Below are 26,113 nucleotides of genomic sequence, written 5' to 3'. Positions count from 1 at the left end.
GCAGTTTGAAAACATACCAGTGCAAGTAGATAAATAGGTACTGCTGTGGCAGGAAGGTAAACGACGTTTCCACACACTGTGGCTTCCGTCATGGTGTCCCATTGCATAAGAAGCAGTTTAGTCATGCTGGCAACGTGACCCAGAAAGCTATCTGCAAACAAACACCAGCTCCCTCACCTTGACGCGAGATGAGCACCACACCCTATAGTCACCTTTGACTGGACTTAAGCATCCAGGGGTCCTTTACCTTTTTACCTTATACAAAATATACATATATTAAGTATTTATAACCAAAGATTCTGTGGTATTTTACACTAGTACCACCCGATAAATAAACCACCATGCTGCTGTTCAAGGCAATGCCCAAAAACAGTACTATGCATTATTATTATTATTATTATTATTATTATTATTATTATTGCACATTATTATGGTATGTATTGCCTTTAGAGCAAACTCATATAGAAATTATTCTTAATAGCAACATCAATAGATATTATAGATCCAATACTGTTGTTCCCTTGTCCTATGGGAAACACTATCTGTATAACCTTTCCCCAGTTGCTTCTTAAAGTATCATCTGTAGCAGATATTTCTACTCTGAGAGATGGCCGACAATTTCTGAGGAACAGAGTTAGTCAAAAATGGAGACAAGTGGAGGTGGAGTTTAGCATAATCACAAGGCAACTGCTGACATAATTTTCTGTGGGTATCTAATCCCTCTTTCAATATTGCTAAATTCTTTGCTGCAGCAATTTCCTTCTGGCAGGGAGTTCCATAGTTCAGCTTTTCTTTACTAAGTTCAGACATCGGCCTAGAGCTGTTGTGATTCAGCATCTCTCAGGTTTGGGGGGGGGTTGGTCTTTGAGGTGATGTCTTACCAACTTTCCTCTGAATTGCTAAATTTGTCCTATTTGAGGGATTATTTATTACAATTCTGTCCCACCCTTCCTTTAAAGACATCGAGGTAGAGCACATGGTTCTCCTCCTGCTGCTCTTGACAACGACCCCATGAGGTAGACTAAAATGAGAGGTGGTAAGTGACCCAAGAGATTTGATTGAGCACAGATTTGAACCAGGGTCTCCCCAGTCAAAGTTCAATCTTCTAGCCATTGCACCACACAGCCTCTGAGTTCCTCTCTCCCCAGCATCTCTAGAAAATGAGTGGCTAATAGATGCACCTTTTGTATAGCACAGACCCATGTAGTGTTGGAGGTTATGTTGCATTGATGCAGAACTGGGGGCTCCCACAGTCCTGGATATGGGAAACGACAGCTTTGGTGGATGGAGGTGGAGTTTCAAGCTGCACCTGGAAAAGGTTCCAGAAATTGAAATCCAGCAGAGGTGGATTTTTAATTACTGTAAAAAGAAGGGAGGCAGGGGGGCTCCCTGCCCATGGGTTTTGCATGCGTTAGCTTCCTTTTGAAGTTTAATTTTCTCGTGTATAAAGTGCTGCTTAGATCAGACTTGAAACATGATCAATGCAACTGGCAAGTGTTTACTTCGTGATTATGGAGCAATTAAATTCCAACTCAATACAGTTTAGGCATCAAACAGCTGTGCACTCATTCCTAAAGTGCCCACTGGATTACTCATCACGTCAACCAGGAGGCTGCCTGCAGCCTCAGCACCAATTAGCAGTGAAGAACATAATATAATCGATTTTCTTGGGTCTTGTCCTGGACCAGTTCTCTCTACAGTCTGGTCAGGCTGCTGCCTCCCCCTTTGTAACTTTGAATTGCTAAACACTTCTAACGTAAGAGCACAAGGTTGTGGATGGAGTAGATGGTGAAGGGTTTGATTTGATATTTCAAGAGCGTGGTAGAGTCATGGAGTCAGCCAAGGCTGCCCATGAAATGAGACACACTGTACAAAGGAGCCACAGGAAAAAAGGAAGCAACAACATAATATAACGCCTCTTAGGAATAACAGGAAGCAATGCAAACAACAAATAATACGTATCGGCAGCCAGTGACAAATCAAAATGCAGTCATGACGTGTATAAGGTCAAAAATACCGTATTTTTCGCCCTATAGGACACACTTTTCCCCCTCCAAAAATGAAGGGGAAATGTGTGTGCGTCCTATGGGGCGAATGCAGGCTTTCACTGAAGCCTGGAGAGCGAGAGGGATCGGTGCGCACCGACCCCTCTCGCTCTCCAGGCTTCAGGAAGCTCTGCGCAACCCTCGGGAGACCGGCTCTGAGGGTTGCGCAGAGCTGCCTGCAGTCCCGGGATCAGCGCAGCTCTGCGCGGCCACTGGGAGCCGGGGGCTAAGTCCCGCCCCGCTCCGGATGGCGGCGCAGAGCTGCCTGCAGTCCTGGGATCACCGCACTTCTCCCCATCGCCAGCCCCACAAGCTCGGGGAACAGCGGGGAGGCAGAGCGTGCCTTCCCACTGTTCCCTGACCTGGTTCTTCCAGCCCCGCACCTGGGGGGGGGAAATAATTTTTTTTCCCTTTATTTCCCCCCCAAAAAACTAGGTGCGTCCTATGGGCCGGAGCGTCCTATGGGGCGCAAAATACGGTAATCGCAGCCTGTTAAGTTGAATAACGAAGCCAAAAAATTCCATGAGTTCAATGGGGTTTAGGTTTCTCCTGGTGAGAATGTATAAAGAACATAAATACAAACCAATCCATGCATCACTCTACAGCTTTGTGTAACTTTGTCAGTCAAAGCCAAGTGCCACACCTTATCATACCATGACTCCTGCAGTACATGAGCCTATGCCTGGTGCATTATAAGCACATCGCTTCCTCCCAAGAATCCATGGAACTGCAGTATGTTAAAGGTGCTAGAGATTGTGGCTCTGTGAGGAGTAAGCTACAGTTCTCAGGATTCTTTGGGAGAAGTCATGTGCCTTAAATATATATTGTGTATACAGCATGAGACTCACACACACTTCTGGTGGTGCTTGCTATGGGAAACCTGTGGTCAATTGCTAGTGAGGCCACACCCACCACTTTGAATAAGGTCCCCCCTTTTTCATTCCAATTGCTGATGGAATGAAAATTCCAGCTTTCAAATTCTCTGATGCAGAATTGGTTCATTAGCTTCCCAATGCCTTGCATTTTCCTGGTGTGTCCACCTGTCTTTATTAGTACACAGTTCTGCCAGCGGCTATCAACTTTGTTAACCTATGGAGGTGGGGGGGGATACTAGTGCAAAAGGCTCTTTGCAGTTCATTTTGAAACTGAATTTCTCTGGTGGGATCCCTCTTCCTTTGGCACTGATCTTCTAAAAAAAAAAAAGAAGAGAAAAGGCAATCATCAGTTTGCCCTTGAGGTCAGCGTCAGATAGCTGTGCCAGTTGGTTCCACTGGAGTTCATGACCCAGAGAAGTACCTCCAGTTTTTATGATGTGAGTAGCAGTTGTTCTGAAAAAATTAATGTGGCTTTCCCCTTGATGTCTGGTATTGTCAGAGCACCTCTTAAGCCAAAGACCAGACACATCCAGATGCTTCTAAGATTATTAATAATGGTTATAATACCACTTAGAGCAGTTTATTTTTCTCGTCTCTTTTATCTTGGCAATAGATTAGTGTGTGATCTATTACTATTACAAAAGGAGATGGAGGGCTGAGGGGTGGGGAAAGGTGCCAAATCATCCGCTGAGTTACCATTTGATCCAAGTTTTGGATGTGGGTATTTGATCACAAGATGCAGCTTCTAAAAAGATTCTGAAAAAGACAGGTGTTAGTGAGCTTAGACTAAAAATAACCATTCAGGTTCGTTATCTTTATCTTGACAATGGCTACACCCATATCGTTCATTTAAACTACTCCTATACCACTTTAAAGGGACACGGGAGGCTCTGTAGGTTAAACCACAGAGCCTAGGACTTGCCGATCAGAAGGTCAGTGGTTCGAATCCCCGGGACGGGGTGAGCTTCCGTTGCTCGGTCCCTGCTCCTGCCAACCTAGCAGTTCGAAAGCACGTCAACATGCAAGTAGATAAATAGGTACCGCTCCGGCGGGAAGGTAAACGGCGTTTCCATGCGCTGCTCTGGTTCGCCAGAAGTGGCTTAGTCCTGCTGGCCACATGACCCGGAAGCTGTACGCCGGCTCCCTCGGCCAATAAAGCGAGATGAGCGCTGCAACCCCAGAGTCGGCCACGACTGAACCTAATGGTCAGGAGTCCCTTTACCTTTACCTATACCATTTTAAACAGCCCTGGCTTTCCCCAAAGAATCCCGGGAACTGTAGTTTGCCTATTTATTGATTAATAAACATATTCATATGCTGCTGTATCATAAAAATATATTGCAGTGGTTTACAATCATTTCTGTTGGCATCCGTCTGCTTGAGAGACAATGGAGTCTGCTTCCAGGGGTGCAATAAAACTGCTGCGTTTGCAGCACCAAAGTGACCTCCCTGGGGTGTAAGCCTGGGCAGTGTGTATGGAGCTCCTGAGCTGCCCAGACAAGAAGACTGGGTCTTACTTACGTGGTCCAAAGGAAATCAGAGCAATGCGTTTAGCACCAGCTTGGCTACAGGAGTTGCTGGAAGAAGGCGTACAAGGCATTATCCAACCTTCTTAGGGACTCCACTCTGGATTTGGGTAGGGTTTACTCTTTAGCCTTTTCTTCTCCCAAAGATATCCTGTAAGGCAGTGGAGGTTTAGGACCAGTTTTCCTTCTCCTAGATGGGCTAGCTTCCAAGATGGATGAGCTCCCCTTGCTCCTCACTACCCTCTCCAGCATGTGCAGAAAATGGGTTCTTGACCATTGGACCCATTATTGGTCTAGTCTGCACAATCAGCCAGAGCCTGTCTTTGCATGCAGGGGAAATTGCTAACTCACCAAGGTACCCTTCGGCTACCTTCACCATGCCTCATCTTTAAAAGCCTCGTCTTTAAAAGCTTGGTGGAAGGGACAGGGAAACTTGTTGGGACATCTTTGTCGCTTCCATCCAGTCCGGAATTTCTTGCTCTTTTCTTGAACTCCTGAATTGTGCCTCCTGAGTCTGCTACCGAGCTTGTACTGTTTCTTGCCTGAATAAAGATCTTTTTCTTACTTACAAGTAAAGACTGCTGTTTGTGCTTGTTGGGTAGTACCCTGGACAGCATGAGCAGGGATTTATTGGCTCTCTCCTTCCGAAGCTTTGGTCCCTTGCAAACTCATCCCTGTAGTAGCTGCAGCTATTTTCATCCTGGCTGCTGACGGATTCTGTGGCTGCCCTCAGGTGACTTGAGAGGGTTTTGTGAACAAAGCGAGGCGTTCTTAAGCGGGCTTTGAGGAGGGGAAAACAGGCAGACTCCAGTTATGTCATACATTTTCAGAAGTTGAGCTCTCTCTCTCTCTCTCGAGTTCCTTCCTCCTGAAGAGAAAGGAAGCAGAAAGGAAACAAGTTTCAAAGGAAGAAGTCAGAATGCATTAAGGATCATTGCACTTTGGATCCTGGAAGATTCGTTCTGATCATACATTGTTTGTGTTTTATGGGCAACTCATGTTGAGAGCCTCAGGCTGATAAACACAGAGAAAACAAATTTGTGGTTTTGTGTTTACCCTGCTTCACCCTTTCCCTTGTTTCCTTGTTTAAGGTTTGAGCATATATACACCATACTGTTTCAACAGTATTGAAAGGTATACTGTTATTACTGCAATGCCTTGATTTCTGTTTGCATGGGTACTGTAGTTACTGGCTGGTCACAACTCTTTTCTCTCCAGGAAAGAATGCTGTTGAGACATATAACTCAGGGGTGGAGAACATCAGGCCTGCCACCAACCAAAGCCCTCCAGCCTCATCTGTCTGGCCCCTTGGACTCTTCTTAGGCCACACTTTCAGCAGGCTTGCTTCATACTCACCTTGAGTGTTCTCATGGAAGAGAGGGCTACCAGAGGCTACCAGCCGTCATGCCTATGCCCTGTCTCCACAGTCAGTGGTAGTAATGCTTATCAATACCAGTTTCTGGAAACCACAGGAAAGGAGAATTTTCTTGTGCTTGGTGTAGTATGGTGTAGTGGTTAAGAGCGGTGGACTCGTAATCTGGGGAACCAGGTTCGCGTCTCTGCTCCTCCACATGCAGCTGCTGGGTGACCTTGGGCCAGTCACACTTCTTTGAAGTCTCTCAGCCCCACTCACCTCACAGAGTGTTTGTTGTGGGGGAGTGAAATATACTCGGAGTTGGGAGTGGATTTCATGTTCTTTATTCAGCTCATAGTAGTGAGGAGGAATGGAAGTCCCCCCACAATATCTGCTTTATATACATTATTTACACAATGGGCTGCACGTGATTGGCTAATTCCGGGATTCTCCTGTAAGCCAATCAGGTTGTGGATTCACTTCCACCTGGAGCTGGACTGGGTGGCTCCTGCGGACCAATTATACTGCTGCATTGTTCTAGGACCAATCAGACTGCTGCATTTTGGATCCTATTGTTCTAGGACCAATCAGACTGCTGCATTTTGGATCCTATTCAACTCAGTACATAACAGGGAGGAAGGGAAAGGAGAATGTTAGTCCTTTGAGATTCCTTTGGGTAGTGATAAAGTGGGATATCAAATCCAAACTCCTCCTCCTACTCCTCCTCCTCCTCCTCTTCTTCTTCTTCTTCTTCTTCTTCTTCTTCTTCTTCTTCTTGGGTCTCGCTTGTGGGTTTCCCATAGGGTGGCCGCTGTGAGACCATTGGACTAGATGGGCTATTTGCCTGATCCAGCAGGCTCTTATTGTGTTCTTATGTTCCTGCCTCCCAGGAATGGAACTCTGTGATAATGCCTCTTCGTTGTGTGGATGGAGGATAGCAAAGGGTTATTTGAGTGTTAAGAAAAACTAGCCCACTCTGCAAAGGTACATTTTTCCTTTTTTGCTTGGCGTTCTTTTTGCCTCTGGTCGCACCCACCCTTGGCATGTTGCCCACATGGGAATGTGGGCACCTTGGCATGAAAAAGGTTCTCTGCTGCTGATATAAACCACATATGTAATAGCACAACACCGGTAACCATATAAAATCACCAAACCTTTGTGGCAAGAGAGGAAATCAAAAGCATGGCTGCTGCAGATTAATCAATTAGGTTAAACCAATTAAAGACATTTTGATAGACTAAAAAAAAAAGTCCACCCAATTAATTGGTCAGCAGATTCTAAATTGGTTTTGGAGAAAAGTAAAGGCTCTGCAGATGGCAGGCAGCATCTTAAAGAGGCATTTCTTCCTGCTGTGACACAGAGGTGTTCATAACTTTAAAACATCAGCTTGCCTCGAATGCAGGACCAATTCACACATTCCACAGAGACAATCTGGGTTTGTGCACCTAGCAAGGAGCTGCAATCAATCATGGTTCTCTTCTGAGTATACCAGAGTGATACTTATATTTGCAAGGACAGACTTGTCTTATTAGTTTATTATAATTTTAGATATACATGCAAAACCTCTTCCAAAGTAATTTTTTTTTAGTGTAACCCAAGTTGTTTTTTAGTGTAGACCTAAAGATGTAAAATGTGAATGGAACAAATGTTATGTTTGGAAGTACTCATAGTATACCAGGACTACACATGCCAGGTAGCTGTAGCTACTTGTTGAGTGAGCGCTGAGTTGACCTCTTCATAATGTGCAAAAGGGCCCTTGAGTGCATGCCTAAATAGTGTAATAATGCGCTACGCAGCTGCTGATTTCTGTGGAGACTGAGTTGCAGGGATTGGGCCAGGTCAGGGCCGTTGTCTACTCTGTGCTCATCCACTCTTCCGCTTGCCCCTTGCCTAGAAAGCACAGGTCCAAGCAGCTACTTCCTTGCCCTGCTCCTTTCCCAGGGAAACCTGCTGTTCAGTGCAGGGTCCTTGCCGCGGGATCACATTCATCCAGTGCTTTACCAACTGCACTGGCTCCCGGTGGAGTACAGGGTCAGGTTTAAGGTGCTGGTTTTGACTTTTAAAGCCCCATGCGGCCTAGGACCCATGCACATACTCTCCTGGTATGCCCCGCAGAGGACCTTAAGGTCCACAAATGACAACATTTTGGAGATCCCAAGTCACAAGGTGGTTAGATTGGTCTCAACTAGGGCTAGGACCTTTTCAGTACTGGCCCCGACTTGGTGGAATGCTCTGTCACAAGACACTAGGGCCCTGCGGGACTTGACATCTTTCTGCAGGGCCTGCAAGACAGAGCTGTTCCGCCTGGCCTTTGATTTGGACTCAGTCTGACCCTTATGTTTTCCCCGCTCCTTACGGTTTTGATCTAAGGGCTAATTTTAAAATGAGGCTGCATTTAAAACTGCATTTTAACCCGTATTTTAAATTGGTTCCCCCCTCCCCATTATGTTTTTATCATAATTTTACTGGTGTTAGCCACCCTGGGCCTGGCTCTGGCAGGGGAGGGCAGGATAATAATAATAATAATAATAATAATAATAATAATAATAATAATAATAATACTGGAGCAAAAGTCAACCTGGAGAAAACTCGAATTGCCCTTTGCTCTGATTGTGCACTAAAGAACACCCCCCCCCCCAGGAAACCAATGAGACAAGAGTAATTTAACACATGTTAAGCTGTTGGAATTTAGGGAATGGCAACATACAAAATCATAGCTAAGGCCTAGCAGGTGCTGCTACTTACTATTGCTATGTTGCTTTATTCACTGCGTTCCACAGCAAATTGTAAATAATAGTAAAATACACAACACAATCTATGAAAAACAAAAATAAGAGTGAAGCATAATGCAAGACAAACCATAGAAACAGCCATTCCCCCATCCTCTAACACAGGCATAGGCAAACTCGGCCCTCCAGATGTTTTGGGACTACAACTCCCATCATCCCTAGCTAACAGGACCAGTGGTCAGGGATGATGGGAGTTGTAGTCCCAAAACATCTGGAGGGCCGAGTTTGCCTATGCCTGCTCTAACAAAACAAGTGTAACTACCATAGATAGCCAACTGCTGCAAAGAATAAAACAGCACTGAAATGGCTCTGAGGAAAGAAATGTCTTTGCCTGGCTCCAATAATATGTCAACACCAAGTGAGCCTCCCTGGCATAGTATTTTCACTTTTATTATTATTGTGCTGTGTTCAGTGCAGGAGGAGAGTCTTAAGGTAACTTAAATTGTAGTTTCTCGGCCTCAGTTCTCCTGTCTGTAAAACGGGAACAGCAATAACAAACCCTTCTGGCCTCTGTGAAGGAGAACAAGAATGAAGCTGATGTCTGTTTGCATTGCAAACGGTAAATAAAGGGACCTTCGTAGTCATGTGATGTGCTTTATATGTAAGAATATCCTTTTGTCGGATGGAATATATTTCCTTCCTCATTCAGGCCTTGCTGCCTCACAACCCTCAGCTCAGCTCATTGTAACTGTGGGATTCTTTTTTATGCTTGGCTGCGCCAGCAGGCTTTTGTCAGCAAAATTGGTGATGTTCAGGTCTGCCTTGGGGACAAGAAGCTGAGAGAGATGAGTCGAAGTGGCAGAAAGACTGCTGCTGAGAGGCCAAGTTTTTCTTTCCCAGGGCGCCGAGCAGGCGGTTAACACTAATTCAGGCTGCCATCTGTTTCTTCCATCTCTAAAAGGTCATGTTTACCAAATAATGCAAAGGCAAGAGGAGTCTAGGGTTAAAGGGAACGTAATTAAACTTTGCAGTGAAGGAAACACTCTTCTTTCCATCCACTTCCTCTGTGTTGCCCCTGGTGCTTTCAAACCTCATTGATGTGTGTGTGTCTAGATTCCATGCAAGATAAGCATCCTGATTCCAACAACAGCTGTCCATCGAGGCGCAGGACAACTCTGTGTCCTGGGCGGTTGTCTGCCAACTCCATCTGGTATGCCGGCTGAGACCCTACCTTCCTGGACACTGTCTCGCCAGAGTGGTGCATGCTCTGGTTATCTCCCGCTTGGACTACTGCCATGCGCTCTACTTGGGGCTACCTTTGAAGTTGACTTGGAAACTACGAATAATCCAGAATGCGGCTCCTAGACTGGTGACTGGGAGTGGCCACCAGGACTACGTAACACTGTTGTTGCCCTTTAAAGCTCTAAACGGCCTCAGGCCTGTATACCTGAAGGAGCATCTCCACCCTCATCGTTCAGTTCCCTCACTGAGAGAAGTGAAACTACAGGGAAGCAGGCAGAAGGCCTTTTTGGTAGTTGCACCTGCCCTGTGGAGTGCCCTTCCAGCAGATGTCAAAAGGACTATAGAACTTTTTGTAGACATCTGAAGGCAGCCTTGTTTCTGGAACCTTTTAATGTTTGTTGTTGTGGTCGTTGTTTCCCCCTGTATTTTTGTTGGAAGCTGCCCAGAGTGACTGGGGCATCCCAGTCAGATGGGCAGGGTAAAAGAAATAAACTATTATTATTATTATTATTATTATTATTATTTATTGACAGGCTGGTATGTACTCTATTCTGAAAAGAGAATTCAATTCTGCACTGAGAGCATTCACTGATAAACAATGAATCCTGTGATCTGCCTAAACAGTGCACTCCAAAACAGGATGGCTCCAGATATTAAGGAGATCCTCAGCAGAGTGCACTCTGATAGACCCCACCCTTTTTTGTGGATCCTGGTGGTGGCAGTGGCAGGTAGGCAGCCGTTTTAATTTCTAGAAATGCTCTGGAGTTACCCTACATTGTGGGCATAATGGAAACTTAAAATATGAACATAGAAAGCTGTCTCACACCAACTCAGACCATGTGTCCATCTAGCCCAGTGCTGTCTACACGGAATGGAGAGCTGATGGGGATTGAATAGCTGTGTGCTGCTGCCAGCCAGGCCTGTGGCCAAGAGTCCAGAGCAGGTGTAAGTGCCAGTGGGCCCTGCCGATTGCCAGGTGCTAAAGCCAGGCCTGAGCATAAAATGTTTGCATAAATTTGCACATCTATGCATTTAAATATCCACTGGCCTCTATGGAAGGTAGTTGCTGGCACTGGAACGTTCCAACGCACCCTCACTGAAAATTAGCTGCAGACATTTGCAGAGAAAGCATGGAATGCACCCAACAGATGGAAGCAGGAAGTTTTAAAATATTTATTTATGCAACAGTCACTCCACACTTACCAACATTTGAACCAAGTTTTATTTGAAGCGATTTGGAGGGGAAGCTACAAGATCAGGGACTTGTGAGCCACCTTTTGCATCCCAGATTAAGAAATTGTGTACACAATAGCAGAGTTGATGGCTTCTGGCTGGAGTTCTTGGTTCCATAGAGAACAACGAGAGAGTCAGCAAAGGCCTGTGGCTGAAGCTTTCTGGAGTTCTCAGTTTTAAAGATTTTTTTATTAAAAGATTCTCATGAGCAACCCTGACGGCAGCTTTTTGCCTCTTCAGTTTTTAAAGTAAGACCAGGTAGTAGACATGAGGTCAAGAAGGCAGGCCCTCTTCTGGATTGGTAACTGTTTAAAGAATAAGAAGCAGACAGGGCAAATGAACATTGGTGCCTAAAATGCAGAAACAGACAATGGGAATGATAAAGTGGCTGACACACCTTTACTATAAGGGCAGAAGATAACTTAGGGGAAACACGATGTTTGTAAGATTATGAGTGGTGTGGACAGAGAGGATGGAGAGAAACTGTTCCCCCTCTCTCACCATTGTACCAGAACTACTATGGATCAAACAATGAAATTGAGGAGCAATAAATTCAGCAGAGGCAAATGAACTCACACAACACATAACTGTTGCTGCTACAAGTTGTGGTGATGGCTACTTACTTAGATGGTTTAAGGGGGGATTAGACAAATCAATGGAGGGCAGATTTTTTCCATAGGCTACTAATCATGATAACTTAGTGTCAACCTCAATGTAATGTTAAATGTGTATTTTCATTTAATATACACATTTTCAAAACAAACACACAGATGATCTAACAAACTATGGCTTGTTCCTTCAAAGTTTGTTTTGCATTGCTGCATTTGCGCTCATCTCATTCCTTTGGAGTTTGGTGAGCTTCTGGGAAGAGATGGTGAAACAAACCATGGTAAAGTAAGGGTGCTGGGTACACACGTGATTCCAAGCCACAGTTAAAACAAACCAAAATTCAGGAGCCAACAACAAACCATGACTTAAGATAATGGTTTGTCAGCAGTAAAACAAATTATAGTTCAGCTGTTGGACCATAAATGTTATGTGTGATCCAGGCCAATGGGAACTTTCCTCTGAATGCAAACAGCATCTCTGGAGACGTGATTTTAATCAGAACTGTGATGAGGTTTATTGCCTCTCTCTCCTTGCCTGCTGTGATTCCATATTATCAGCCCCCTGCCCCCAGGAGTCGCTACTTGCGCTTCTAAAAAACATGCAGACTAAACGCAAATAGCATTTCACATCATGACGAGTTCAGCTCTGAAATGGCACCTCTCTTACTCGAAGCATTGTTTCTGCTGGGGATGGGGTGGGTATGGGGAAAGCAAGCAGCAGAAAAACATCTGGCTTGCCCACTATTTGAATGCAGAGTCAATGAGCTGTTGGTATGATCCGGCAGGGCTCTTATAAATTTGGAATGCTATCAGCAAAATAATATAAAAAAGTCACTATTGCATTCCCAACACCAAATTGACTACATCTGTTTCATATAAACCCTAACGACTTTTTTTGACAATGTGTAAATGATGCTGCCTAATTAAATTTATTTTAAACGAGGTAACAATTTTGTATTTGAATAAATGTTTTCTGTTTGTTAAATAGGTGCTGTGGGTTTTTAATGGCGCTGCCAATTGATTCAGCGCTTTCAGCCAATTCATTGTCTTGCTTTTTCCACGGAGCTGTTGATGAATAAACTCTTTGAAATAAATATTTCAGCCGCAACATCTCACTGTAGGCCATATTTTTAATCTAATGGAGATAGCTCTCTCTCTCTCTTAACAGATAAACACTGGCAAAAATAATTTCTTCCTTGAAAAATTACCCTCAATTGTGTCTGAATCTGGAGGCAGTCAGCAATTATTTATGGCTATTAGTAATCATTCATGATAATAGCAATTACTTGGTATTTCAGTGATTCACTTTTAAGGAGAATCTTGAAGCCAGAGAAAAATTGACACAGCCCTAGTCTAAATACCTGTTGGCTGTTCTGAAGAAACCTCTTTCATGACTTGAGGATTAAATGGGTGTGTGAGAGAATCAATTATATCACCTTGAACTGCTGGGAGGAAAAGTGTAATAAATAATTTTCACAAAAGGGGGAGGGCACCCTTTGCCTTGCAAAGTTAGTAGCGGAAGATAAGCCTCCTCCCCAAAGCATAGATGATATGAGAGAGCAATAAGGAGAATGGCCTTTTCCCATTCAAGGGCCAAATTCTCTTTCAGGCAACTTTCCAAGGGCCACATGCCACTGAGGGGCGGAGCCAGGGACAAAAGTGGGCAGAGCAATAAATGCACATTTTAACTTTGTGGTATGGGCTAGTGGTTTCTGCACACTCTCACACTCCCCTTTCTTTTCTCTCTCCAGACAAGCAAGAGGCCTGATCAGAGTTCAAGAACATGTTTCAGTGAAAACACTCAGGGTGTGTGGGGTGTGGCCTGGAAGGAATTGAGGGCCAGGTGTGAGGCCTAGTGGGCCGCTTTGGGGCAGCTGGGCTGGAGGTTTCCCATGCTTGTGACCAGGGCTTTTTCCCCCAGCCAGAAACTCACTTCTGGCCATGGGAGCCAACTCCTAGGGGCTGAGGTCCCTTCGGCCTCCCCAATAAAATATTTGAGGGGGCTGGCTCCCCCTAGTTGTTGGGAATTGCCGTTCAAATGGTGTGTGTGCACTGCAACATATGATTGATTATGTTTCATTATATTTTTAATTCAAGTTTTATATTATATTATATTATATTATATTATATTATATTATATTATATTATATTATATTAATTCAAGTTGGCACCCCTGGCTCCATCACCTCTCTCAGGTGGGTGCCATTGCCATTACAAGAGAACAAGAGTTCATGGTGAGTTCCAGCACCATTTTTTCTAGAATTTTTCTTCGTAGAAAAATAATGTAGAGCTGTAGGCTGCCCTCCCGGATGTTGGAGGGCAGGGCCAGATAGCACACGGATGCTAGGGTTGGGGCTAGGAGGTGTGCTGCGCTTTCTCAGTACATACAGTGTGCATGTCGAGGGCGAATGAGTGCACAGCCCTTAAGGAAAACGCCAAACAGAATTCACTCAGTGGCTTGGGATCTTCTGCATGCAAAGCATACACTGAGCTACCGAGCTCTGGCCCCTTTTATGTACTAAGCTGACATGTCATGAATTTGTGTCTTGCCTGAGGATAAGAAAGGGTTGGGGTTTTTTCTTTTCTTTTTTGGTTTTCTGTTTTGCATGTGCGGCTTTTAGAAAATTCTGAATAAAAATGGGCCTGACATTCTTTCCTTTATACAACACACAAAGGCAAGGGAAACTCTCCTTACAATTCCTGTTCTAAAAATACACTTTGCAACCATTCTCTGACCATACAGGCAGCTTGAAACAGTAGGGGATTAGGAATTTTAAATTTAGCACGGAAATAACTCACACTGCAAAATGCCTCGCAGTGTTGCAGCACTGTTTGGTTTCGCTCTGACCGAGTTGTGACCCTTGTAAAATCCCTTGCCGGACATGCACAAACAGTTTGGAAATTGGAATGGGAGGGCTTGCTGTTTGTTAAAGGGCACAGCAAACTGGGGTTGCTTAGCATGGGAAATTGCACACTTTCGTATGCCTCAAAGACAGAAGCTAGGTCCTCCTAATGAGAGAACATAGACATTTGAGTCTGCTTCTGTCTGTTTTGAACTCTTTCCTACCAACGGCCACTACAGGCCAACAGAGCTGAAGAGGCTTGCAAGGGGCACCATTTTATTTCAGATCCTGGAGTGAGACAAGGAATTTTTATCTGTAGGAGCAAGATTTGCAGCAAGGTTCAAGGGCCTGCTATAGAATATGGTCTAGATTCAATTCTGAAAAGCAGTATATGTGTGTGTGCTGATGCATGTGTTTATGGTGGTGCTGGTGGTGAGAGAATGTGGGTTGCCCATGCCCACTTTGCTCAGTCTTGTTCTGACCACATCTGCTGCTGGCAAGTGTCCTGCCATAGGGGTAGCCAAGAGAAAATGTGACCTTCTGGCTGAAAAAAGCACCCCCATGTCTGTACTATATCAACCATAATAATAAATGGAAGCCCCCAAATAGGTAGCAGTAGGGCTCCAATACTTTGGCCACCTCATGAGAAGAGAAGACTCCCTGGAAAAGACCCTGATGTTGGGAAAGATGGAGGGCACAAGGAGGAGAGGACAACAGAGGACGAGATGGTTGGATAGTGTCTTCGAAGCTACCAGCATGAGTTTGACCAAACTGCGGGAGGCAGCGGAAGACAGAAGTGCCTGGCGTGCTCTGGTCCATGGGGTCACGAAGAGTCGGACACGACTAAACGACTAAACAACAAGGGCTGTATAAGTGGCAGTGACAGGTTGGGAGGCAGATATATATATATATATATATATATATATATATATATATATATATATATATATATGCAGGTTTTGGTGTCTTCGGGTGTCTTCCCGTGTAAGAGTTGGGGTGTCTAGGCGAAAGATAAGCCTCCTCCCCAAAGCATAGATGATATGAGAGAGCAATAAGGAGAATGGCCTTTTCCCATTCAAGGGCCAAATTCTCTTTCAGGCAACTTTCCAAGGGCCACATGCCACTGAGGGGCGGAGCCAGGGACAAAAGTGGGCAGAGCAATAAATGCACATTTTTCCTTTGTGGTATGGGCTAGTGCTTTCTGCACACTCTCACACTCCCCTTTCTTTTCTCTTTCCAGACAAGCAAGAGGCCTGATCAGAGTTCAAGAACATGTTTCAGTGAAAACACTCAGGGTGTGTGGGGTGTAGCCTGGAAGGAATTGAGGGCCAGGTGTGAGGCCTAGTGGGCCGCTTTGGGGCAGCTGGGCTGGAAGTTTCCCATGCTCGTGACCAGGGCTTTTTTCCCCAGCCAGAAACTCACTTCTGGCCATGGGAGCCAACTCCTAGGGGCTGAGGTCCCTTTGGCCTCCCCAATAAAATATTTGAGGGGGCTGGCTCCCCCTAGTTGTTGGGAATTGCCGTTCAAATGGTGTGTGTGCACTGCAACATATGATTGATTATGTTTCATTATATTTTTAATTCAAGTTATATATTATATTATATTATATTATATTATATTATATTATATTATATTATATTATATTATAATTAATTCAAGTTGGCACCCCTGGCTCCATCACCTCTCAGGTGGGTGCCATTGCCATTACAAGAGAACAAGAGTTCATGGTGAGTTCCAGCACCATTTTTTCTAGAATTTTTCTTCGTAGAAAAATAATGTAGAGCTGTAGGCTGCCCTCCCGGATGTTGGAGGGCAGGGCCAGATAGCACACGGATGCTAAGGTTGGGGCTAGGAGGTGTGCTGCGCTTTCTCAGTACATACAGTGTGCATGTCGAGGGCGAATGAGTGCACAGCCCTTAAGGAAAACGCCAAACAGAATTCACTCAGTGGCTTGGGATCTTCTGCATGCAAAGCATACACTGAGCTACCGAGCTCTGGCCCCTTTTATGTACTAAGCTGACATGTCATGAATTTGTGTCTTGCCTGAGGATAAGAAAGGGTTGGGGTTTTTTCTTTTTCTTTTTTGGTTTTCTGTTTTGCATGTGCGGCTTTTAGAAAATTCTGAATAAAAATGGGCCTGACATTCTTTCCTTACACGGAAACTCTTACACGGGAAGACACCCGAAGACACCAAAACCTGCATTCCTGTACCCGTGAAAATCTACGAAAGCATATATATATATATATATATATATATATATATATATATATATATAAATTGGAGTACAATGGAAATCTCTGTGGTTTGAAGATTAACCAGGCGATGCACTGGAGAATTGTGTCATAGCTAAACTTACAATTTACTGAAATCTGTTAGTGCACTCCAGACTCTACTCAAAAGAGAGCTAGACTCCTACAGTGCCACCTCTCTACTTTCTCTTTGCCTTTGTCAGAAAAGAAACTGTGGGGTTGGAACTCCGATTCTCCTAGGGAGCTAGCAGGAAAGATTTTCCCCCTCCTTCAGATACCATCTTCTGTTCTCAGGACAGAGGCTGCTTAAGGAGCTTAGTTTACTGCAGAACTTCCTGCATCTTCTCTAAAAAACACAATTCAGATACATTTGCCAGGTTTTTCTGGTAGGGTACCATTGACTTTCAAAGCTGGAGGACAAGCAGAAGCTGAACAAGTGAATCTGCCTTCATCAGCATCCCTCCGTGTCAGGAATAAGCACCACCTGCTGAATTTCTGAATGTTGTCCAAGTGTTGAAGGTGCAAGAGGCCAGACTAACATTTCTATTTGGCTTTGAGCTCATGGCCTGGGAGAGAGCAGGAAGGGTGGGAAGGGTTTCTGGGGATCCACAACTTGTGGAATAGGTTTCCCTTTCTGTGTTGTTACAGGGTTTGCCCCCATCTCCTCCCTCCCTCTGTAATGGCTAGGGCGGGAAGCTTAAGACATAGTGGGGACACGTACTGGGGGCTTGAAGTTGTTTTGATGCTTCTGTACAACTTGGGCATCCAAACCCATGTATGGAGCCATGTATGGTGGTACAATAAACATTCTGTTTCTGCTGCTTTTTTGAAACTGCAAAAATAGAGAGATTGTCAAGCACATCGTCAAACTTATCATCAATTATTATTATATTTGTAACCTGCTTTTCAATCTGAAGGTACCTTGCAGGACAGTCATTTGTGAATTGTGCTCAGAAACGTACTGGGAGCCAATGTATGTCTTTCAGGACCGGTGTTATGCGGTCTCGACGGCCACTCCCAGTCACCAGTCTAGCTGCTGCATTCTGGATTAGTTGCAGTTTCTGGGTCACCTTCAAAGGTAGCCCCAAGTAGAGCGCATTGTAGTAGTCCAAGCTGGAGATAACTAGAGCATGAACCACTCTTGCGAGACAGTCTGTGGGCAGGTAGGATCTCAACCTCCATACCAGATGGACCAAGGAGTTCTCCATATCTGCCTGCCCCTTGTTTCCCCAAAACAGTACTTCTGTCTTGTCAGAATTCAGCCTCAATCTGTATCATCCGCATACTGATGAACACCCAGCCCAAACCCCCTGATGATCTCTCCCAGTGGCTTCATATATAAACAGCAGTGAAATGGATGAACACAGATTGGAATGGAAATTGTTGTCTTACATCCATTGTTCTGAATAATGAGTGAGGTGGTTTTTATTTTTTTAAAATTCTCCTGTATTCATTTTTTAATACAATCTTAACAATCTAAAAATAAAAGATCAGAAAGAAAAAGAAGGGAAAAGGAAGGACATTATGCAACACGCAGGGACCATTTAAAAAGTTCTTCCCCATTCCCTACCAGCTTCTCCATCAAGCAAGTTTGCAGCAATGTGATCAGAACAATGCACCGCTTCTGTGCACTGCTTATTTATAGAACTGCTTGGTTCTTCATGCACAAGTTACATGTGCAATAGTTACCACAGGCAGGCTGCAAGACGCCTAGCACACCTGCACTTTTAGAAGCAATTCAACGTGCTGGAGTACCGGACTAGTTCAGGGGCCTGCTGCCCCTTCTGCCTCAGAAGGAACCTCACAGGGTGAAGGCCTAAAGACCTGGTATCCCTTCAGAGGTTGTGCTGGCCTGGCTTAGGGTGACCAGATCCAAAGGGGCACAGGGCCGTCTGATATGCCATTGGCTGTATTAAAGAAGGAATTCCAACAGGCACAACTTCTTTTTCATTTTCCAAATGACAAGCTTCATCTGCCAAAATTCACTTTCCCATGTAACTATTAAAGGGACATAATAACATTAAAAAGGCCTCTGCTGGATCAGACCAAATGCTAGCATTGAGTCCTGGACCCTTTCTCGCACACTAATCAACCAGATGCCTACAGGAAGCCCATAAAGGGACAGTGGAACTCTCCCACTCATGAACCCTAGCAACTGATCCCTAGTGTAAGATGCAAGCTGTCTTTGATACTGGAGGCAGCATATAGCGATAATGACCAGTAGCTATCAATATCCATATGGTCCATGAATTTGTCTAATCTCATTCTAAAGCCATCACCATGCCCTGTGGAGGTGAATTCTATATTTAACTATGCACCGGAGAAGTACAGTACTTTCTCTTATCTGTCCTGAACCTTCCAACATTCAGTTTCATTAGATGACCTGACCTTCTAGTGTCCATGAGAGAGGAAGAAAAACTCCCCTCTGTCTATGCATAATTTTATAACCCATGTTTGCTATTTTATCTCTCTTACTCTCCAGTTTTTCTAAATTAAAACAAAACAACCAACCCAAACAGTGTAACCTTTCCTTGTAGGGGAGTTGCTCCCATGCCTTGATCATCTATCTGATCATCCCTTTCTGCACCCACAATATTTCTCTCTTCTCCTGGTTATCTGAGTAAGGGCCAGGGAACGGTGCAATGTGTCTCTGAGGGGATGTTGATCTTTAGCAAAGCCAGTGTAATGTGGGTTGTTGCATGTATTTCCCCCCTAGTGCTAAAGCTCCTTTGCTTGTTTCAGCTCCATCTTCATCTTGCTGCTATGGAAATGAGAATTAGTAAAAGCTTTCTTTTTCTTTCTCTCCCTGGGAGAGCTGTCCTTGCATAATCCTGCAATGCATTAATATTCTTGTCTTCATGACATCACAGTGTGTTGCCATGGAAATTATTGTAATGTCACAAAAATTTGTATTATGGATTCACTGAAAATGTGGGCGAAGTTTGGAGCATGGTTTAGGCCCTGATTTGCTCTGCAAATCAGCAGGAAGTTGGGAGCAAGTTAGTAGGAAGTGTTCGGGCTTACAGCTATTGTGAGGCAAAAGAGGTTTTAAAGTTTGATATTCCAAAGAGTGCCCGTCAAAATGCATTCTTGTACCAGTTTCTGCCCCCTTTCATTTTCATGGTAGCAACTATTCTTTTTTTTTATTTAATTTTCTTAAAAATGATATTTATTGAGAATTTAAAATTACAGAGAAAAAAAGAAAAAGAAAAGAAAGAAAAAAAGAAATTAAACAATACAGGTCAATAAAAAGAAAGAAGAGAACAAAACACACAATACATCAAAACCAATAACAAAAGCAAACAAAAAATTAAAAACAAATCCAATATTCCCAAATCTTTATCTTTCGTTATCTTGTTTCATCGACCTCCTCACACCTCCCTTTTTTGTATTCTAGTTATTAATTATCTCAGCAAATCCTTTCCATCTTTCACTATGTTCTGTCATTAAATTGTCTTAATTTATTTTAACCTTATCTTACCATAAAAAGCCCTAAAACTTAAAACTTATTTGTAGCATTTCTACTAAAGCCAAATAGTTTCATTCCAACATTTTTTCTAACACTCATTAATTTTACAATATTTCTCTAAATGAATTTTTAAACTTTCTTCCAATCTTCATCCACCGTCTCTTCTTCCTGGTCTCGGGTTCTGTCAGTCCTTTCTATCCATTCCATTTAGTCCATCAACCTGGTGATCTTCTATCCGAGGCTCTTAACTCTTTTCCATGTCCCTTCTGCAGATCTTCTTCATATTTTACTTTATCTTCTGCTGGTCTTGTTCTTAATTTCCTTTATCGCTGAGGAGTAGATCTCGGGGAGACTCCAACCTAACAATGTATTTATCCCTTCTCGACAGGTCAGCCCATTCTCCATAGTCAGCACTAAAATCCAAAAGGTATTTCAAGGCATGTTTCAAAGTCCCTCCAAAGTTAAAGGCCCCGACAACTCCAGAGTCCCCCTGGCGCAGAACCAGATCCCAGAAGCCAGAACAGCCCTGCATAGGAGGATCTATCCAATTTCCCATCTCCAATCCAAACAAGACTCCATCTCTCCCAATCTGACTTTCTCCAGGTTCGGTCATCAAAAACAACAGCTTATGCTCCTGCAAGGCCGTGGCTTTCTCCACTTGTATTACTTGAGGTTCAACAGCAACCTCCTCCTTTGTCTTCTGCACAACTTGCCCCGTCAAAGCAGATTCCTGGGTCAGTTCCTGAGTGGTTTCTATATAGGTATTCACTGTTTGTCCAAAATTATTAACTGCAACAGTCATCAAATCCATCTTCTCATGTAGCTGTTTCAATAAAGCGCTTGTCTTGCAAAAAGCAATCACTAAGGCTTCTTCTGGGCACATTCTTGTTCAAGGTCAATGTCTGGTTCTCACGATCTTTAATCTCTACAGCTGGAGAATTCCCCAGATCGACTCCAACAACAGTTTCAAAAGCTCCCTCTAGGGGAAACAATTTCTATTTGTATCCGTCCTTTTAAAAGCAGATCCAGCAACAAAATTACTTTCGTTTTTCAAATATTTTGTTCCTTTTAAATGCAAAAGGAAACATTGGAATCAATATGTTTCTCTTTTTAAACTATCTATCAACAAACGTTTTATTCACAGTCAATGAACTTTCCCAAAAAGTCTGTCTTCCTAGCAACCCGTTCCCAGGTTCAAGGCGGTGGAAATTTATCTTTCTTTACTCTCTCTCCTGCAGGCTTGAACAATCTAAGATTTCCCCCCTCTTCTCCTGCTTCCAAGGGGGGTTTAGTAGTTTTAGCTGATGGAAATTTAGTCCTTTGCAAAAGACTTTCCAGACTTTAGCTTGCAATGTCTTTGCTTCAATCAATTTACAAAAGCGGAAGGCGGACTTCCTGTTTAGACCTTCCCGCTTCGGTGCCAAATTAAGATGTTTCATAGTCCAATTTTCCGTTCTACTCACGGGTAGTTGTTTAAAGTCCAATTGTCCACAGGAAAAAGTCAGCGCTCTCCAGCAACAGCAATGCAGCTTCACTCCGTGAAAAGAGCAGTCGATTCGAAGCACCGCGCCGCTCACCCCACGTCGCTCCGGATCCCCGAAACCGGGTTTCCCCGCGAGTAGGGGAGGCGCAAAAGGTGCCTGCCGAATCCCACGTCCACAGGCTTCTCCCGCCTGTTGTTTTTGATGGGTCTCCGCCTCGCCGTGGCGGTCCAGACCCTAATTTCCACGAAGCGGATTCCTCCCGATCAGAGGAAATCCGCCATTGCCGGAGGCGCTAACCCGGAAGTCTCCCATGGTAGCAACTATTCTTCTCTTGCCAAACCACTAACCACTTCTTAAACTGTGTAAAGTTAAAAGGAAGGTTTTGGTTTTGGTTTTGATGTGTTTCAGAAGTCAGTGTGTTGGTGAAAATTATAGGGTGGGCCCTTAGATCAGTGCACACTGAATTTCTTTTTGTGTGTGCAAGTGCCTGTTGGATCATTGACTGTGTGTTACTGTTAGTGATATAATTTCTGTTCTGTTTTTGTTTTGTGCCCGAGGATGGGAGGAGTCTAGATGCAAATTCAGGATTTCAGCTCCATAGGTGTGTAGGGAAAGAAAACACACATTTTTCTGGGAGTCTCACTGAACACAATGGGCCTTACTTCTGAGTAAACATTCTCAGGCTAGGGCTTCAAGCAATAAAAAGAACAAATAGGGAACCAGCAACTTATCATAATTCGGCTACTTCCTCCTGATTGGCAGTAAGTTTTGCAGTAATTTTAACAGTGGTGGTTTTCTTTTTCTATTCATCTGTCAAACTGCTTTCACCACACTTCTACCTCCTTACCACTTAAAAAAACTTGTACATAAAGCTATGAGTACAAATATAAAACAAGCACCAAAAAGAACAAGCACATTACCTCATACTCTGCCTAAATGAAAAACACACAGATAAGTCTTACACAACACCACTCATTTCGAGAGTTAGACCTACAAAATATTCTGTTCATGCTGTTATCATTACATACTGATAAAAGTCCTTCTCTCTTAGGCCACACTTTATATAAGGGTGCTTACAGCACCAGAGAGTTGTATGGCTCTGATTTGGTCGGGGCTCTTTCATCTCACAATTTGGCTGTTACACTGCACATACCTGAGGCATACCCTGTAACGTATAAGTTGAATACAGACACTTTTGTTTTTATGCCTTGGTTGAAAAGGATTGGCCTATATCTGCCTCATGAACACACCCAATGTAGGCCACCTGCTAAGCATTTTGGCCTCTCAGGAGCTCAACAAGGCTCCCATTTTTTTGCAGTCTCAGGGAAGCAGCAACTGGGGGAAGTCATGACCCCAGTGGGTTACCATAACATTGTGTGTGTGTGTTGGCTTGGTGAGCCACAGATGGTGTAGGCCTCCCCTCACTTTATACTGCCTCAACGGCCTTGGTGTGTAACACAGCGGAGGAGAGGAAAGAGCGATGGTTTCCCCTGCCCCTGCCACGCTCCTCGTAGTAGTGCAAGGGCCTACTCAGCGCCAGCTTTTTAACCAGAGCCCAGGAGCTTCCGTGCTTCTGCCCAACCACAGCGACAATGCTCTGCGGCTGTTAGCTACTGAAGGCTAGGGAATGAACACGAAAAGGGGATGCAAAAAAGCAAAAGAAAAACAAAAAACCAAATAAACAAAAGAGAAACGTTGCGTTTTGTTCACAGTGACGATCCCTGCGGTTCAGCCAGCAAGAAACCCGGGTGTGACGCGGAGGACCCGAAGGAGGCCAGCAGACAGGAAGGCAGGTCCGACACCTTGAAGTTAAAAGCCCGGCATGCGGAGCTGCAGGAAGAGCAGGCGGATCAGGCTGCGGGGTGCTCCCTTTTGGTGCAGAAGGCCAGCCTCCACCATACGGGTTCCCCCGTGAGAGGCCAGCGCAGCAAAGGGGCAGCCACATGTTCCCATGCCGCCACTTCCGATTATGAGCTCTCCCTTGACTTAAAGAATAAACAGGTACACCAGCTTCTCCTCATGCCGTGGGAGACGGGGCGGGGCGGGCTGGGGGCCATTGATCCACTCTTTAGCTTAGTTTCCATGTGCATCACCACTGCCCCGCAGACCACCGCCATTGACGTGGGTTGTGGGGGGAACGGGCATAACAGATGGGGGAAATGACCGCGACTCAGAGGCAGAGCACACGTGTTGCATGCAGGGAGTCCCTGGCTTCAGTCCCTGGCATTTCCATTTAAAAGGAGCAGGTAGCAGACATTGTGAAAGACAGCCACACCCATTTTCTCCCTGCCTGAGATTCTGGAAAGCTGCTGCTAGCCAGAGCTAGTCCTGGGCTAGATTGGAAAATAGGCTGACTTTCTACATTGCTCTTCAATGTTCCCGATGCAGGATTTCTGCACAGTTCAGCCAAAGGACAAGAAATTTGCCTAAAGGGCGCAGATTTCTGTCACGAAACCAACACATAGACCAGCTCTCAGTGCCTGTTACTTTTGGCTCACGGTACCCAGGGATACATCATTCACCCCACAGACCCTTCACCAAGCAGTGCTATACAAGCTGCACCCCACAATTCAAAACTGGTCCTCTTACTCATCTGACAGATAGATCAAGGATTGAGGCTTTACATACCTTACTTTGTCCCCCACAGTGAAAGGTGTCTGGAGCAGAAGAACTGCAATGTATATTCATCACTGCTCCCCACTTTTTAAAGTCAGCCATACAAGGTCTGCTGTATACACTGCAGTTATCACAGGGGGTTCAAAGCCCAGGGAAAAGAAAACATGTAGATCTGGGTTGGTGTTTGTTAGATCACTGTGTTATGTGCCTGGGTCTAGCAGGGACCTAACACCTGATAGTTAATCAACAAAATATCACAACTGCACTCCAGATGAGCTCCTAGATTTGTTTTGCGTGTTGGTCTTTTAAAAAAAAATGTCAATAGACTCCTTCCTGTGCCTTTAGCAGCAGCATAGATGGGTTGAAAAAATGCAAGGGGCTGAAACATGTCCAGTTATTGCACCTCCATACAGGGAAAATGATGCAGCTGAGATGGACCAGGAGCTGGTTCTTCACTGCATTTCTGGGTGCCAGGCCTAGCTTCTGATCTCATTGTGCGTTTATACATGTTTTTGGCTGCATCTATCACACATCTACCTGGCTGGGAGCAAGTCCCAATGGACTGAATAGATGCACCGAGGATTGTTGTGTTTACTTCTTCATTGTCACTGTTGTTGTTCACCCAGATAAATGTTTTGGCTCCTTCTGAGCATCCATTTCTCCATCCAAAGTCCAAGTTCATTACATTTCTAAACTTCTGCACTGAAACCTGTACTGCAGCCTTCTTCAACCTAGTGCCCTCCAGGTGTTTTTGAACTACAATTCCCATCAGCCCTAGCCCAGCATTATGGGAGTTGTAGTCCAAAACATCTGTAGGGCACCAAGTTGGAGATGGCTGAGGGCTAACGCCGAGAGAGGAACCCATAATGTGCATCCAGTTGTATACTGGGGAAATGATTTTCCAGTTATGCATTGGTGTCATGCCAAAGTTCCAAAGATGCAAGACTGAATTGGGATTTCCAGCTTTTAATCTTTTAAGAAATCCTGGTCAGGAGGTGGCGGTTCCACATCCTAAAGAGTCTGACCAGTAGCAGAACCAGTGGGTCAGAGCAGCATACTGAGGAGCCAGGCAAGTTGGGGTCGAACCTAGCAGAATCTGATGGAATAGGATAGAACATGGCAGAATCCAAAGTTTACTGGCTAGTACTAGTTTACTGTACCTGTTGCCTGAAGCCTTGCTCGTTGTGCCAGAAAATCCCAACTGGCTAATTGATACGTCTAAGAGAAAAACCAGTAGCTCTTTGCCAACTTGTTTGGAAGCAAAATGGGGACATTCATTCACCTTTTGTAGCCAAAGCAGCATTACCCACATACAGTGTGTTTCTGCATATCTGGGAGAAGTGTGCGAAAGGAGATTTCTTTTAAAAGCACTCCCCTGAAAGATGTTGAATTTCCTAACAAAGGGGGTAAAGAGGGGACTGCACATGCAGTCGCATTGCTCCAGTGACTGACGGTTTGTTTGCATTTTATCTGTTCTGGGCTACGCAGCTGCCATCAGATACACCCTCTTATCTTAGCATCCCCATTCCCTCCTGTCACCAGCTGAGTGGAGCTATAATGCCCCATCTGTGTGAGTAAGAGCCCCTGACAGTAGCTAAAGGGCGAGTAGCCAAAGGGGAGGCTGAGCTTAAGTGGGGAATGGCATCTCCATGATTTCTTGAGCCTTGGCTGGCCTACTGGCTCAGAGGAGAAGAGAGGAATCTCCTTCACCGCCAGCCAGTCTCAGCTGAACAGAAAGGTTTGTAGGATCATGTAGTTGGGAGGGACCCTGAGGGTCATCTAGCCCAACCCCCTGTAATTTGCATTTCTATACCTTCTGCAGATAACTGCAATGGAAAT

General features: G+C 44.6%; 1 protein-coding gene across 9 annotated transcripts in view; it reads left to right on the top strand.

The window, feature by feature from the left end:
* The window catches only part of IQSEC3 (IQ motif and Sec7 domain ArfGEF 3), a 142,936-nt gene that overhangs the window by 72,918 nt on the left and 43,905 nt on the right, over positions 1–26,113 (top strand). For 7 of the 9 annotated variants that reach the window (XM_083461890.1, XM_083461891.1, XM_083461895.1 and 4 more), the window contains exon 3: positions 23,371–23,659. In XM_083461890.1, coding sequence (XP_083318016.1) covers positions 23,371–23,659 — 289 coding nt within the window. Of the gene's footprint in view, positions 1–19,689; positions 19,829–22,736; positions 22,826–23,370; positions 23,660–26,113 lie in introns of those variants that run through there. The other 2 variants (XM_083461897.1, XM_083461896.1) reach the window with 2 other exon arrangements.

The sequence above is a fragment of the Podarcis liolepis genome (genome assembly GCF_965112155.1).
Source record: "Podarcis liolepis genome assembly, chromosome: 10".
Lineage (NCBI taxonomy): Eukaryota > Metazoa > Chordata > Lepidosauria > Squamata > Lacertidae > Podarcis > Podarcis liolepis.
The sequence above is the reverse complement of the archived record's forward strand: the minus strand, read 5'-3'. Positions and strand labels throughout refer to the sequence as shown.